The sequence below is a fragment of the Echiichthys vipera genome (assembly GCF_963691815.1).
Source record: "Echiichthys vipera genome assembly, chromosome: 19".
Taxonomy (NCBI): domain Eukaryota; kingdom Metazoa; phylum Chordata; class Actinopteri; order Perciformes; family Trachinidae; genus Echiichthys; species Echiichthys vipera.
This window is the reverse complement of record NC_139844.1, coordinates 13269569-13287105: the sequence shown is the minus strand read 5'-3', so window position 1 is coordinate 13287105 and position 17537 is coordinate 13269569. Positions and strand designations below refer to the sequence as shown.

The following is a 17537-nucleotide window of genomic DNA, read 5'->3' as shown; positions in this document are numbered from 1 at the left end:
TAATGGTGTGAATATTAACCACATGAATATTTTATTTTTCAGGCTCAACTCAAAAACACAAATTGTATTATTCATGGAGGTCGGGTTTCTTTACATCTTCTTAGTAAAGCTGCTGGTAATTTGTAAGGTTTCCTGCAGAGTTTCAAAGAGACACTGTTTCAAACAGCTCAATGTAATGTACCTTAGCAAAATTTGCACCACCTCAGACTCATCAGAAATGTTACAGGTTACTACTTTACACTTCAGAGAGACAGTGTGAGACAAAGATGTACAAAAGAAGCCAGCATCAATTAGATAAGTATGTGTGCATTTGTTAAATTAGAGGATTTTTTCTGAAGGAGCACTCACCACAATCGGCAGGCCGATGTCTGGCCAGAGCAGGTCATCTGAAGGAGGCTTGGGTGAGTTCCACACCACCACGACCTTGTTGAGGTAGGGCAGTCCATTCAGTCTCTCCAGAGAGTTCATCAGTACCTCCTCTCTCTCATAAGTCAGCATGACCACGGTGAATTGTTCTCGGGGCACATTACCTCCTAGAGCTGCCTGAAACTCCTTCCCTGAGCCTCCTGTACCTCCACCGATTGGCCTGAAACCAGTACCTGAGCCAAGGAATTTAGCTTCAGAGGGCAGCACAGGGTCCAGAGGAGTGTGAGGGAACAGATGGAAAGGCCCCGGGGCCCGGTTCCATGTCCTATAGGTGTCTGCAGCTGTGTATGTGAAGTTGCGGAGAAAGCGTGGCGAGGCGTAGGGCGGCTCTGTCTCTACAGGACCCAAATCCAGATCACCATTGTCAGCCAGGTTGGCATCGGTTCCCGCCAGCTTCCCTGCTTTGTGGGGAATCTCGTGGGCCGGCTCTTCTTTGATGGGTGCTGCTGGGACCTGGATGCTGGTTCTGATGCTGGCCAGGAGGGTGTTAAGAACATTCTCTGAGGTGGAGAAGTAGGTCTCCCACAGAAAGCGGCCCTGCCGCCTCATAGCCAACATGTCATTGTCTGATAGGCTGCGCAGCAGGAAGTGTAGCTCTGAGACACGAGGCTTGGGTACTATAATGGCAGCCTCACTCCATCGAATAAACTGGTGATATGGTAGTCTCGAGTGGTCCCCCAACACGACTGGGATGGTCCCTACCTCTAGGGCCTCAAAGAGCCTCATCCCACAGCCAGCTGAGGCCACCAGCTGTCCATCTCCTGGAGAAATCACCAGGCCAAAAGTTGAAACCTTTAGCACCTCCAGCCTGTCCTCTCTCTCTCCACAAAGAGCCCACTCAGTCGGCAAACTTGGCCGTGGGCTCTTGCAGGTGAACTCTACCAGCACTTGATCCAAGTGGCTGTCCTGCACTGCCTTTAAGGTACCGATGATGCGATCATCATAGTCGGCCGGTGGGTCTCCTTCCATTTCCTCCTCGAAAGACTGAGGGGGTGCCTCCTGTAAGCTGCTTCTCAGTGACTCAACCCTCTCCCCCTGGAAGGTGAAGAGGTATTTCCTCTTTACAGGAACTTGAGGGGGCACTTCCAAAAAGTTGGGCTCCGAGAGTGCATGAACCAGTGGGGACACAACCAAATCAAAGCCCTCACGGTACTGCTGCTCCAGGAAGGTGGATTGAGCAACTGCCGCCCGTCCTGTGCTCACATTATACAGGAAGTTCTGTGTCATGGACTTTCTAGAGAGATGCACCAGTACATGATTGTGTCCATCAGATCTCCAGTAAGGGAGAGATTTTAGTTGCTTCTCCAGCTCTGAAGGAGATGGCAGTGGGGAGGAGGACTCCTGTAGCTCCCCTACCAGCACCAAATACAGACAGGCAATGCTGGGGTTATCAGTTATGTAAATGTTGCTCTTAACTGACGCTGCAAAAGCCTGTTTCACCAGGGGGTCAAGATAGTCCGCCCATGGATAGGAGCCTGTGTCGTAGACATACACAGGAAACCCAGACGTTAGAGGGCAGCGGGCATAGTCGAAGCAGGAGCGTAGGCGGCAGGAGCGTGCAGACTTCGGTGGAGGCAGTCCTGGGTCCTCCTTGTCTGGCAGCAGTCGGACCGGCAGTGAAAGCTTGGGCTGGTTCTGGGCCATTAGTTCTTTATAGGAATGCTCTGTCTGGCTGATAACATTCTTCAGCTGCAGCAGATCCTGTTTGGCGCTGTCAATGCTGCGCTTGCAGGCCTCGATGCGCAGGTTGAGTCGGGCAATCTCCCCGTTGAGCTCCTGCCTCTTGGCCTCAAGCTGCAGCAGCTCCTCGCTGACCGACTCACGGATTCGGCAAAGATCCTGCACGTGTTTGGCCTCACACAGTTCACCACCGGGCCGCGGCCCAAACATGCGCTTATCGGGACCCCCAGCTTCGTCAATGGTAGTGAGGTAGTAGTGGGCAATGAGTGGGAAGAAGACCAGGATGAAGAAGAGCATGAAACTGAGCCAGGTGAGACGCACACGCCGTAACACCCATGGCTGGCCGCCGGCACCCACCCCACCACCGTTACGCTGCATAGTTGACACTCTCAGTCTGCTCCTCGCCCCACCAAGGAACCGTTGCTATGGGGATCTGCAGCAGCCATGATACGACCTTGTCAGCAAGGCAGTGGGATGGATACTAAATCATCAAAGCTGGGTTGTAGCTCTGTCCTTCCGGAAAAAGGTCATCTGAGGATGTTTACCTCCTTTTAAGAGCCCTGTGGATATTGGCTTAGAGGTTCAGCCTCACCTGTATTCTAATGTGTACTCTGATGTGTTACAGACCACACAAACTAATGCCATTTCTATTGTGAGGTTCAGCTATTCTTACAAATCTATGTCAGAAAAAAATCTTGCATATGAAAAGGGGCTCCCCTTGATGGGTGATGCAAGGAGGGCATGGCCACTCACAGTTCAGTGAGATATCTGGGTGGGCCAGTTAGTTCCAGTTGGATTGTGCTCATTTTCTGCCCCCTTGTCAGGAACTCATCGAGAGATGGGGCTTCTTAAATCTCCTCTTGCTTCTCAAAACAGGAACCTGGGAGAGAAAAACACACAAAAAAAGATTAAATAGTTATCTGTAGCAAGTCCAAAGTGACTACTGTTAAACTGTAAAAGATTGTGCTGCATTTAATAGACTATTGAAAGTCCACAAACATAGTCTTAGTTTTATGTTGTAAAATATCTATTTTTTTTCATGCACCTGTCAAAACGTAGAACTACAAGCTGCATTTAGAGAAGCAAATAGATACGGTCCAGATGTTGGTCATTTTTTCTCTTTTGCATCAACAAGGACAGTCTTGTTTGTCATTGGAGACAAGAGATAAAAAGCTACAGGACTCTAAGGTAAGGTCCACAGTAACATTTATTCCGATAGTCAGCCACTGTAAATGTTTCTACTGTAAAGCAAGACTCTCAGCTCATCCTTTTTTCCCCAACGTGCATGGTTGCCAAGTCCAGGGAAAAAAAATCATTACTGTGCTGAAGAATACCAGGGGGTATCTTTTTCCTTTCAATTTCCTCCCTCTCCAAGTCGCACTGAAAGAGTACAAAACAGGGGAGAGCAATCACTCGTAAACTACACACAGTAGGCGAGCCAACACCACTGGGAACCTCCAGCAAATCTCATTAAAGGCCTCCTCTTGCATCCTGACCTCATCACTGACTCAAATTACTGGGCATCCCTGATAACACTCCATCTTAGAAAGTGATGTGGAATGATCTTCACTGGTTGAGAAGAGAAAAAAGGCTCAGGCTTTCACAAGGAAAACCAGCAGCACCTTCTGGTGCAGACTACTGTACTCTTCCTAGTTTTATTACAAAGTTTTCAAGATGTTCCCAAAGTCGGTGGAGGTTAGCTTTCAGGGTATAATGGCTAGTGTTTCATCTTACGATCAATGCAAGAATAACCACAAACACATCTGCCCCTTCAGCTCAATTTTACAGATCAGAGCTTGTCGGAAAATACAAAGAATGAAAGAAAAACTTAAAAGTTCAGGAGTTAGGTTTTCAGTGTCCAGATGTTCAATAGATAGCTTTAGGCCAAAATCCACAGAAAAACTAGAAGTTATATAAGGTCCCCTTAAACAGGTGTGAATATCTCTTTTCACATCATGGACATAACATACATTTCAGCACTTTTTCTTTTCACAAGCCACAGGTAGTCTGCTCTCAGGGTTCTATATCACACAAAAGCACAAGTCCAAAGGATGTCAACACAGATAGGCTATGTGCCAAACAAGCCTTATCATATACAGTACTAAACTCAAACAGCAGTGCAGTTCAGAGTGACACCGTCACAGAGACCAGAGGCGAGAAGGAATGCAGGCTGTGTTTACCTTTTGTCGACATAACAGCTTCTCTTGATAAGGACATTATTCCCAATCCGGGTGAATTCAAACCTCTGCGGTTGTAACACTTTCATTACGGCCTGGTTAGATCCCAACGTAGACAGATACTATCTTCAAAACAAACAAAGGAACAAGGCCATTTCTTATTCTGTCTGAGTAAAGTAATCATTTCGCTGTGCTGCCTCCATGTGATGGGCATTTCTGATGTTTAAAGATGACGTTCATCGCCCGACTCTCCTGAAAAACAGCATCTTGCAACACATCTGGTGTGTGTGTGTGTGTGGCTTTCAAGGAGAGGAATGAGGAAAAGTAATGGCCAATCACATGACTGGCAAGTGATTTTAGCTTGCCTAAAATGACAGACATCCTGCTGCTACTTGCTCCTCCTCCTATCAGGCTGTACAACTAACGATTATTTTAATTATCAATACATTTCCAGATTATTTGAGACCTGCTCGTTTTCAGGTTCATACTTGTATTTTGGAGGATTTATTGTTCAATGACATGGAAAGCTTGTTTTTCCCCTAATAATGAACGTTTAATGGTTTCATAATTTTGTCGGAAAATAATGACAACTGCCAATTATAAATCACCAGACCCCTTTACATTCATCCTGGTTTTGTCTGAAAAAAAGTAGCAAATTCTCATATTTGAGAAACTGAAAATTGTAAATGTGCTTTTTTATTTAAGCCTTGTCAAATAGAGTTGTTTTATCCAGAAGCACTTAGCATGACGCCATCTAGATACTTTTGCATTTAACACACTTCCACAAACATTACCAGGTGACGTGAATTTTGAGCATTAATATGTATTAGATACAGAAGCAGTGCAGTATATGGCTACTAAAAGGTGCAGCCACTGTCGAATGAGGAAACAGAGTAATCCAGGTTAGCATCAGATAAGATGCACTGGTCCTACAAAGTAACTACAGGTTAGTGGTGTTTGGTGTAGTTTGGAAGCAATACGTACAGTTAAAACTCCCAGGACATATGACACTTTGAATGCTGACCCTTATGCTGCTGCTCCATGGTGCCTGAGGTGCGTAGTGGCCGAGTGACAACTATCACAACACTCTGATTAATTGCTGCATGACTGTCAGTGTCACAGGGGTAATGGCAGACAGATGCTGGCAAATGTCGCAGCTAGGCCTAATCTAGAGCCAAAAACATGCTGGTTTAAAGCTCTGCCCGCAGCTGCTTCTGGGAAACAGAGCAACATGTCACACACGGATACAAATTTAATCTCAATCTCTTCAGTTGAAGTTTTGTAATCTGCAGAGTGTCTTCTCTCCACCGCAGTCAGCTAAATCTGACTGCTGTATGTATGGAAAACACACAGGAAAGCATTGATCGCTCTGGATTTACTCTGTGGGGATCAATGATAATGCCATGATTACCTACTGCTGAGCTGCAAGGCAGTTTGGTGTTAAGCATTTAAAAAGGGCTGCCGTTGTAGCCATTTTCACTTGTAGGCTTTAGGCATACCGTGCGTAAGAGTGCGCTATAAAATATATTTGCACTCAGAGACTCCGACATGCTCTCCCTTGCCTTCGCCTTATACAACAGTCTGCAGTCACAATATTGCACAAAGTGCTAGGCAACAGTCCCTGTATGGCTGCAGGGACCAGGTAGCACATACATAATATTTCATTATTCTTTTGATAGATTTTGCCATTTTGAATGACTGACAGATAATGACCAATTTCTTACAGTGTAAATATTCTATTTCTCACACTGAAAATCAATATGATATACGATCCAGCCCCTCTTCAGAAGCCTAAATCCTGCAACACGATCAAATCTAGTGGTCTGCTGTCCTCTCAGGGGAAAGAAGAAGCAAAAGCACAGCCTCCTCACTGATGACCCAGATAAGAAAAAAAAACCTTTGCTTTACATGGTGAGCACAGAACAAGCAATGGCTTAGTCAGCAAATTACTGGTAAGGTCTATGAATAACGCAGACTGCATTGGTCTAGCAGTCTGTTAATTTGATTTAGAGGTATGGAAACTGACAGGATGCAATTAACACTGGCTTTAATATCAATCAAGATCAAGTTCTTGCCACTCAGATGTTATTAATACCAAGCAAGTCTGGGCAGAACAGCTTAATCTGAATTCAAAAAGGATACAGAACAGAAACGCTCTCTCTGCAGTGCACACTGGCTATCTGAGACTGTCCTGAAATTCCTGTGAAGTAACAGGAAGCAGACAGAAATTCATCCACCCATAACCGGTTTTTACTTGAGCACAATCACCTCAAGAATCGCATCTCATGTGTGGAAGACGGGGAAAGGCACCTGGAGCTGCTTGTGAATGATTGAAAGCTGAGGTTTTGATGAGTGACATATCCTGCATTAAAACTGACGAAGGTGTTTTTTTTCTGCCTGTGTTTCCATTCAACATTTAAAATGTCCCCAAAATAGAAATTTCAATTAGGTGTTTCCATCAACTTGCTTGGAGCGAATAAATACACCGACAGCGTAGTTTCAGCTGCAAATCTTCCAAATGCCCATTCAAATTGGTTTTATGGAAACAAGGCTTATGAGACATCTGAATGTGCTTTTATACTGACATTAGGCCGATATTGACTCAAATAGTGGGATCAAAAATTGGCGACAATGGGGCCGATTTATTCAATTCAATTCTTTATAGATTACATACTGGAATTTTAGTGTTGGCCAATTTGTTGAAAGGTTTACACTTGAGTTGTAATTCCTGAGAGTTTTGCTGGTTCACAATTATTATTATTATTTCAATAATAAATAACATTCAAGTTATATCTATGTATTTTTTTCTTGCATTTAGTTTTAGAAAGTTAGAAAATGAAATAATTATGTCAAGCCTGATGTTGCCTTACTCATAAAATAATGATGATCTCAGTGACTTCCACACAGTGAGGCATACAGATTATTAATCAAACACTGGTACTGTATTAGACTGATACTCAGAACTGGCTGATACCCACAGCCCAGGTATCGTTTCATATCAGGACTGAAAAAGTGGGATAGGTGCATCCCTTCTTTTGACAGAGTGAAAGCAACTGAGGGATTTAAGGGCTGACAGAATGATCATACGGCTTGTATTTTTAATAAGGCCCCAGGTAGAAAGACTCCAAGAGGTAGCTACTGCAAGGACTGCAATATTAACAAGATGGATCTTTAATTTCTCTTATAATGTCTCAAGAAATAGCTTAAGTTCTGATGATAAGAATGGCAGTGCTTTTCCATACCCACTCAAATGTTCTCTTCCACTGCTACTGCATGACTCACTGCTAAATCAATCTGAAAATAAATATTAAACCTGCAAAAACTGCCACATAGCATAGTAATTTGTCAGTCAGAGTATATCTAAACCATGGTCAGAAAGAAAACCGTCTCAGGACAAAGAAAGCACTCTTTCTACAGTGTTACAATGTTGTACACATGAACTCCTGCATATTTCTATAAAGTCAGCCACTTAACCCTTTCCAGAGCAGCAGTAGGAAGATTATATAGATTGTAGGGGTGGGAGCACTTATCGTTAATGCATTGAAATCAATAGGAAAATTAACTTTTCCCCCCCTTTCTCCATAGATGAGTGTTCTGCATATGTATTTTATTAAACTATGTGCTGAGGGCACTAAGAGTGGATCATTTGTATTTTTTAACCATTTCTAAAGAATTCTCCTCGCTGGTCAGGGGTGTGATTCAGCATTCTGCCCCTAACATGGAGCTGTACTAGAACTGTCCATCAGTTGACTGACAGAAAAGTGTAATTTGATGCTAGCAAAATGCCAAAGACTTTCTTCCTCCAGCTTCTCTCAAATGTGAATTGCTGCAGTGTTTGATGTCATTTTAAACAGAATATGTTTGTGTCTTCAACTGTTAGATGGACGAAACTACACATTTGAAGATTTTCCCTCAGGCTTTGGAATTTTGACAGACAGCCACAAACTGTACTCTCAATGAAAAAAAGGAGATACTAGTAAAAACTAAAGCATGCAAGTGTTGTAAATCCAAATCTACACACTTCTAGCTTACTGCAGCAATGAGCACAGGCCTCTGGAGGTGATGCTGCTGCACTTCAGAAACTCATCACAGCTTCTGGGACTCCAGGTTACTGATGCATTTTTCCCCTTAAGGGGCTCTGGGTCATTGTGCTTGCAGACAACCCTTCAAATAATTGATTGTGATTTCATGGAGAGGATCGAGGTAGGGCACTCCCTGTGGAGGTGATGGGGGATGGAGGCAGCTGCAGGGGAAAGCACAGTCACGGGGCTGTGTGAGGAGAGCAGCTGTTGCAGCCATGGATCACAGCTCATCTGCAGATGGCTGACTGAGCCATCTCAAGGACCTTTTTCACTTGTAAATTACAGAGGTGCCTGTAGGGCTGTGGAGAGGTTCTTAAAGAGTGAATAAAGTCAGAAAATGAAAGACTTTAGGTCTAAGAATCTCAGAGTACTTTATGTATTATAAATTATATATATTATGCACATATTGAGCAAAACTGTAATAAGGGAGCCAGATGTGGGTGTGAAAATCTCACGTGAGAAGCTGTATGCCGCGACTTCTTAAACAACTAATTTCTAGTTGGATTTGAGGAGACTGACATTTCTAACCATTCCTTGCATTTTATAGCTAATAGTGTTTGCCTGGCAAATCCTGGATAAGGCCTTAAGGAACCAAGACCAATAATGCTATAAAATATACAATAACGATGTAAGAATGATGAACAATAAATGGTGGCACAAAGCACAATTTTATAGCCTAGTAAATACTAGGGCTGCCCCTGAACAATGATTTTCTTGGTCAAGCAGTGGTCGTCATTTAGAGTGATAAGTCACCTAATCAATGCATACATACCCCCCATGTAAGTGCGCACAGCTGCGCGCTATAAATCTGTCGCATGTTAGTGACACCAGCAAATTATTTCAGATTCTAATTCAGAATGTGTCAGAAAAAAACAGCAAGGAGACTGTCGGAAACATGGGCAGGTAGCTAGGCTAACGTTACTTACATGTTTAAGGTGAAAGGTCATGTACGTTGTGGACGAGAGATAAACAAAGTTTTTTTGCAAAGTTTACATGTGACCTTCTTGGGGTGATCCCATATTTTAGATGTCTTTCCCGACATGATTGGCTATTAATTATTAACTGTCTAACCGCGATGCTGAAGGGACCTGCCTTTAAAAAAAAAAAAGACTGATAGTGAGTGAGTGTCCCAACTTTCTGTATCTGGCCCTTCAAATTAAAAGCCCTCCTGCCCTTTAGGCCAGCCGCCAGTCACATAGATTTTCACTTAATTTTGACAAGACTAATGGACTTATGAAATTTTGGTCGGCTAATGTTTTTTTGGGGGCAGCCCTGGTAATGACTGAATAGAAAAAATATATAAATGATATGATGATGATGCAATGATCAATGCTCTTAAATGAAAGTGATAACATTAACATAGAAAGAAACAGGTATCCCATAAACCATTTAAATATTGTATCCCAAATAAGATCAAAGGAGGAAGATCAGGCTACCAGTGTCTCTCCTCTCATTTTAACATCTCATCTTCAACCGCTTATCCGGGGTCGGGTAAGCAATGTTTAAATGTAATAACCTAGACAGATTCATCATAAATGAAAAATAATAATTATTGCTAAGGATGTGCATTAGGTGTGGGCAACGTAACAGTACATCATTTGATAGCAGGATATCAATTTATAACTTTTTGAAAATTCAACTGAGAGACTTTATTTTGAAAAAACAACCACACAAAATGTCAGTTTGTCTAATCTCATTAAGTAAATACCTGACAAAGGTACTTAATCACATTCTAAAATTGTAAATTAAATCTAATCTTGCTATACAAATGCTGCTCGTTAATTAGCAACATTGTCCTATTAGCTTCCATGCTATCAACAGTGTAGAAAAATCTGACGGTTGATGAATGTACAAAGTTTCTTGCCTTATAGTGTCGAAACAGTTCAAGTCTGAATTGCTTTATTAAAAAACAAAATACTTTGCTGTACAGGGCTAATTAAAGCGATTTTGTTAGAGTTTTAATACCAGTACTAAACTTTAAGTACCACACCTGCATCAGCACTGAAAACTTTCCAGTGATGCTGGTGGGTGCTGCTTCCTCCTGCTCCTTTTATTATCTAATAATGCTGAAGACGCTATGATCATCAGGAGTATTAGCATGGTAATGAACCAGCGCAGGAGCAATTAAGTTCACCCTCCATATGGACCTCCTCCTACTCAGTGCAAAATATATGAGTGTTGACTTTTATCTCTCAGTCTGCGCATTTAACAGTGAGAGAAGACAAACGGATGCAGAAAGGAAACGTACCCTTCCATGCTTTGTTGTTTGGAAACCAAAAACACACGACCCACCTGGCCATGCGAATTTATAACTTTGCTCAACACTATTTAGCAAAGCAGAGAGAGATTGAGATTAACAGAAAGAAACGCATATACAAAAAAAAAATGTGCCCATGTCATTGTGGGATGGCAAATTTTTGCCCTTAAAGAGTAAAACAAATATAAAATGTATCTAAAAATATTCTTCTGGCATCCGTCGACCATCTTTAGGGATGTGGCCGTGTTTGTAGATGCTGGGAGGGTGATAAACAAAATGCATCACACTGTGTAATCTGTCGCTGAAGCCTCTGCCGTAAAAAACTGCTGTGGCACGAGCTGCCCCCACAAGGTTGAGGCGAGAAGAGACTCACTGTGCTGGAGGGAAATGAGAATGTGACGGCCAATTACAGTCCGAGCAGATGTACAGACACACAGCACTCCCCCATTTTTCAACACACAAAAGCTCACACATTTTTTCCTAATAAGCCTCAAATTCAAAAATATATATTTGATTTTTACTTGTCTTTTCTTTGCCCGAAACTCACACAGTGGGCGAAAAGTCAGTTATGTGCCCTTCACTTTCCCAAAAATGGTTCGTTAGCATTGGTTCTTTGCTCCTCCCTAAAAACAAAGGAACGTTTTGGCAACTTGCAGCTGGTTTCCCCTCTTTTCCTTTAATTGCGGTTCTCGTTGCATCTTTTTTTTGAAGTCATACATAATTGATGTTGTATTTAATCTTTTGGAACCAAAGTGCAGCTAAAATGTGTCTATTTTAATGTTTTTTAAAAACACTACAATTTGTCTGCCCCAGAATGACAGTGAGAAGGGCAAGAAAGAGGGATGATTTTGTTTGAGTTACAGACCGACTCTGCATTGTTCAAATACAGATGTATGAGATGAGTGCAGTGATCAGAGTCTAGGCAAGATGCACAACTAATTGCGACCTTGATGTTTAGTGAAAGGCAGCATTTGTCTTCTTGGCTTTTCCACTTGCTGCACGGTTTGGTCTCACATTTATCTTTTAAAATTGTATTTCCATATGACTCAAAAGTGGCACTAAAGCTTGGACTGACCAAGAATATTTTTGACTTTCCATTGCCACTATTTTTCAATTTTCAATTTTCACTTTATCTACCACTGCAGAAAATCTCCGACAAGTACAAAATAACATCTTCAGAGACTCAAGTTAAACTACAATTTGCTTCTCATGTGTGGTAGAGCTGAAATGATTAATTAATAAAATCGATTAGTTGCCAACTATTAAATAAATCCCCAATCTTTTTGATAATTGATATTAGCTTTGAGTTATTTTTTACATTTGTTTTTCTCTAAACTTTCTGATTCCAGCTTCTTAAATGTGAATATTCTCTAGTTTATTTTTGGGTTATGGACAAAACAAGACATTTAAAGGACGTCCTCTAGGGCTTTGGGAAACACTGATCAACATTTTACACTATTTCCTAACTAATAAATGTCTTGAGAAAATCATAGACGGATTAATCGTTAATGAAAATCATCATTAGTTGCAGCACTGTATGGTCACAAACAGTAATCTTCTGGAATATTTGTGAGTGCACATGTCGTTGCTGATCCCACATTAGCTGACCTACCTTTCTTGATAAGTCTACACAGTTGGTGCTGATGAGATTCCTAAATTAATCAGTGATGCTAATGTTGACTGAGCAGGGAGAGAAACAACAACATTACTTCTCTCTACATGTAACTTTCAGTCGTACTAGTAGGTTTCTTCTTGAATGTGGAACACTAACAAGAATTTTTTGGCTAGCCAAAGTTCAAACAAGCTTCTTATCCATGTCCTGTAATAGGACATGCAGCCCATGTTCCCTGCCATGCACAAACTGCATTGTCAAGCCCCGTCTTCAGAGAGAATTTCTGTGCTCAAATGCCTGCAACTGGTATTTGACCCATTCATTACCAAAAATCTAATTACAGGCTGCGACATGGTACTCATTAAACCATTCGTGTCTACATAATTACTTTAGGCAGAGATGAAAAGGGACATAAGAGTCTGAGGCTACAAAACAGGCCCCACATGCACTGTCCGACCTGGCAGAAACATGTAAAGCGTCACCTAAAACGGAAACTAAAAACTAAATTATTCTGATCTCTCTATATCTATTGATGCTACTTTATCCCACCTCTTTAATACCTAATAAGTAATAACTTCTAAATATGTTACATCACGTTTGATACATTTTTTGGGTTGCTATTGTGTTTTAGTGTGTAAGATCTGGGCGATTATATCCAAATTCCTCTCTTTGATCAATAGTTTAGCAGGATAAGCATTGTGGATTTCATTTTAGCATTTATTGCTCAATAGCTATACTCTTTTTTTCTAACCAGCTGCATATCATACAGGTTTTGCTACAGCTACGCAGAGTTAAATTAAGGTAAGTTCCTTTCATTAATCAAGAAGCTTGGGACATTTCACAAGCCGAAATGTCACACGTTTGACAGGCAGGACTGACCTTAATTAGTCGCCTGGGCTCTAATCATGCTTTATCCGGAGCAAAGTGATTCCGGCAGGTCACAACTACAAGAACTTCAACAGTGTTGTGTCCAAGACCGAAACAAGAATGAAGGCAGGAAAAAAAAAAGAAAGAGTAGAAGCTGCTGCAGTGATTGAATACATGTCAAGATTCGTGCCGCAGAGGCTGCCGTGTGTCAAAAGAAAACGTTCTCCCCCTGAAGCAAAATCTAAGGTAAAGTTGAATTATGTTTGATATACAGTAAGTTGGATACGCGGTAAGAAGAGAACATGGGGAATGGAAAATCACAGATGCAACAACTTAACCTCCTCATCTCCTGATTATTCGATTCCTGAGGGCAACCCAAAAGCATTAGCACTTTGGGAAAGACCTAGAACACAAGGGGCAATCATTTTGTTGGGTGGAGATTTAGAGGAAGCATTATTGTCACTACTTTACTGCTTATATACATTTATTTTTCAATGTATTTACTGTATAGGGGAAAGTAAGCCGGCACTAACTAGTAACACTACTGATGCAGCCTTACACTGGACCATTTTAATTGGCCCAATTTTGGCCCAATCCGTTATGGATGGATGCCATCCTCTATCATGGTGTAATTTTATATTACAAAAATAATACAGTCAATTATCTGCAAAAAACATTAGAAAAACTGTTGATGGGTAAAATAAGCAGCTATTAATGTCTAAAAAGTCATGGTACTCCACCATAATGATATAAAAATCCAATGCTGCCACAAAACAGTCCTGCTGTGACATGGCAAAATCTCTAATGGTTGACAAATCTATATCATCTCACCCCAGTGCACAAAAGTGAAAGGCAAAAAAACACAAGGAGTAAAGTTTAGTGGATAGTGTAATCGGAAAATAGCAACACCTTCATGTTCCCATTACTGATAACTTACAGTACTTTGATTATTGTTTGCCGTTTGCAGCCTTTGCAGTTCTGAATGATAGTAACTTTTGTTCAAAATTATTATTTTCTCAATGTTTATCCATTTTCTTTAAAATATGAAAACTTCCCAGCAAATAAACAAATTATAGATGTCATGTGTTGCTACACTGTATAACAGAAAGCCTAATCGTATTAGATGGGGTATGTACAGGGAGGAAGGGAGAGCAGTGAGAGGGAAAGTACCAGCCAAGATCGTGTCTGTGATTCTAATCCAATACACTTTTTTGTCAAATTTAGCGAATATCTCCTCACGGTCCGCTAGCTGTCTGGTGTCTACACACAGCCCTGGCTCTGTAAATAAAGTGGCGCCGACCCTGTCACACAACACTATTCTGTGCTTGTGCACAGGACAACAATCTTTCTCCAGAATTGCTGGCTCCACCTTTAAACCTACTGTCATTACGAACTATTTTCTTGACCGGCACTGCTTTAAAGATGAACAGCTTCACAAATGATTTTATGTTCTTTTCCCCAAACCTTGGACACACTGGGTAGCCGGGGACAGATTTATATAACATACTTTATCCTGGGGATCTCCATGTGGACATTTGAGCGAGAGACAAGCAGCTTTCATCGCCAGTTCACACGCACACGCACACGCACACGCACACACACTGCATTTCCATGAATAAAGTTCTGCCATAAGGCAGACATGTATAGGTCTTTTTCCACAGCAGACTGACTTGTCAAATACAGGTGTATAAAAAATAACAATGTTCCAGGGCATTTTGCATTTACATAGCTTAGTGACCCACCGAAATGGAAGCGAGCCATCGTTAATGTTAGTATGACTCTGTGTTTTCTGCTATAATTCGTCAAAAAGTCGACTGTGAAAAAGGCCTGTTTAGAACAGAAACCCCCAGTATGTCATCAAGTCCTGGTTTGTAGGTAGCAACTCCCTCACTTAGGTTTGTTTGACCATTTTCAAGTTTGACATTTTCTCAGTATGGTATTACATTACAAATGTCAAAAAATAAAGTTATTTTGTCTCTATTCTGTCTGCTCTAAAAAAAAAACAACTTGTGAACAGCCAAGAGTCTCAAGAGTCTGCGAATGGAAGTATGCCTCCAAATATTTGCCTTGACGACTGAATCTAATTCTAGGGGTTTCTGCCAATTCCCTCTCCCAGCATCAACAAACTGCTCAGTGCCAACCCCTCAATATCAGCAGTTTGGCTAAACCCATAAACAAGACTAGTTTGTAAGCCATGATAATTACATAGAAAAATAGCCTACGTCTGGCTAACATTCAAAAGTGATTATAAATCTACAGAGACCTGTCCTCGTTCAATAATAAGGCCAAATTAAACATATAACACTTTGATGCTGTAGGAATAAATATCTTAAAAGTCACTGGTATTTCCTTTGGGGGTATGAAAATATTTTGAAAAGCCTGAGATTATTATTGGCACAATATATAACATGCACTAGATACATGTCAACAGAATACCCCACATAGGCACAGGAAAACTTTATGCAGCCGAATCTATTTTGTTTCCAGTTTTGCATAATGCACTATATAGTATTGTTACGACCATTTATGGCTTCAACTAGCAATTATTTTTATTATCTTATTAATTTACTGATTACTTTCCAAATTAATCGTCTTCAAATGTCTTGTCTGACTAACTTCAATTTATATAGATATTAAAAGCAGCTGATCCTCACCTTGGAGAGGTTGTAACCACAGAAAGTTTGCCAAATTCGGTAAAGGGCATAAAGTCAGGGGGCCAGGGCCCGGTAATGTACCCTTTACTTCAGACCCCCTTGCTCGGACTACACCCATCTTTGAACTTGCCCTTCATTTTGATCTTCACTACACACTTCTAACATCTCGTGGCTGTATATTGAATGGTTGTGATACTATGGTGGTGACAAAATCTGGCCGCAGACAGACGGTCAGACCTATAAACACCTTGCAAAATAGTCAAAACAGCCTCTGTGGTAGTTCCTGCTACAGTAGGTGTCTCGAGGACCACATTTTTAACACACACACATACACACACACACACACACACACACACACAGAATCTTATGGTGAAAACAATACCAGTGTCGCAGTCAACATTGACATGGTTGGCAATTAATTTTCTGTCAATCAACATTTAATCAACATTGTAATATTGTATTAATAAAATTGGTCCTCCTTCAACCTGGACTTCTCCTGCACAGACTTTACAGAGAAAACAGTTAGTGGGTAAAAAAAAATTAAAAACACACAAGCCCTGAAATCCTGCCCTCTCACAAATAAATCCTCTTGTTATCTTTCCATAGCAGTGACAGCAGCCTCACTTGCTGTGTGAGAGCTCTTCCTCTACCCCTCCCGTGCGGGCTGGCGTAGACCATAACAGATTGACTCAGCCCGACAACAGCTGCCAGAACCCCGCAAGCCTGGTCCTCCAGACACTGATGGATTGTGGGAGGGAAGCCAGGGTGATTAGCCACTGACATGGGAGAATTATTGCAATGCACCTTCCCAAAAGTGTCAATGTAGGGCATTCACACTACTTTAAGTCATGTTGTTTATGTCCCTTCAGCCTTACAAACGCACTGGGCTTGAACTCAACAAGTGGCAGGATTGTGTGGGGGCACGAATCAAACTCGTCAAAATCAAGAGTAAAAAAAAAGAAAAATCAGGGAGATAAAAAGGATAAGAAAAGTGATTGTACATTTTTCCCCAGGACATTCTGTTATGTAATGTGTTAAAAAGAAAAGGACTGACAATCAAATATTCACCGTTTCCTTGCAGGAAAGTTTATTTTTAGCTGCTTCGGTCAGAGTAGACACTTAAAATTTCTGTTTCAACTGTGACATACAGCAACTAAAGGTAGGCAAATACTGCTTCTTCTTGAGGAAATATTGCTGCTTGGAAAATCAATCAGCTTAGAAATCCTACTGGTTGACTAACAGGCTTAGTACATAGAGCTGCTGTTTGCATACTGTGCCAAAAAAATGAAGACCAGTCCTGCCATCTCTTTCTTTTGCCAGCATTTTTCCGCTCTCACTGCTACGAGCTGCCACATCTGTTCTAGTCAGAACTTTTATTCATGCCATTTATTTCTCTCTTGTCTAGTGCATTAATGAAAAGAAAAACATCCTGCTGTTATTTAATAATCATACAGAACAAGCTGTCCTGGATTAACTCTTCTTGCCTCTTAAAGCAGATGTTTATTAGAGTAGAAGAGTTTGGGAACATTCAGCTATTCAAGTAGAGTTAAACCTCTATACTTTCTCAGACGAGAGCAGGGCAGTTTGACAGAATTAAAGTCAAGAGTCAGCGGCTCCATTCAATGAGTCATCCAGACCCTCATTACAAGGACATGGCATGACAATTAATTCCAAAGACTCAATGTTCAAGATCAAAGCCAAAATCTCTCTGGACAGTGAAATTTTAACTGGCTAAAGGGGCCTTCACATGCGTTTTGCACTGGGCGCAGAGACCCAGCAAAC

General features: G+C 41.4%; 1 protein-coding gene across 1 annotated transcript in view; it reads right to left on the bottom strand.

Moving 5' to 3' along the window:
- Positions 1-17537, bottom strand: part of extl3 (exostosin-like glycosyltransferase 3) — a 29048-nt gene that overhangs the window by 5000 nt on the left and 6511 nt on the right. The window contains exon 2 of the mRNA XM_083933604.1: positions 349-2986. Within this exon, the coding sequence (XP_083789730.1) occupies positions 349-2484 (2136 nt within the window). The 5' untranslated portion in view covers positions 2485-2986. The remainder of the gene's footprint in view (positions 1-348; positions 2987-17537) is intronic.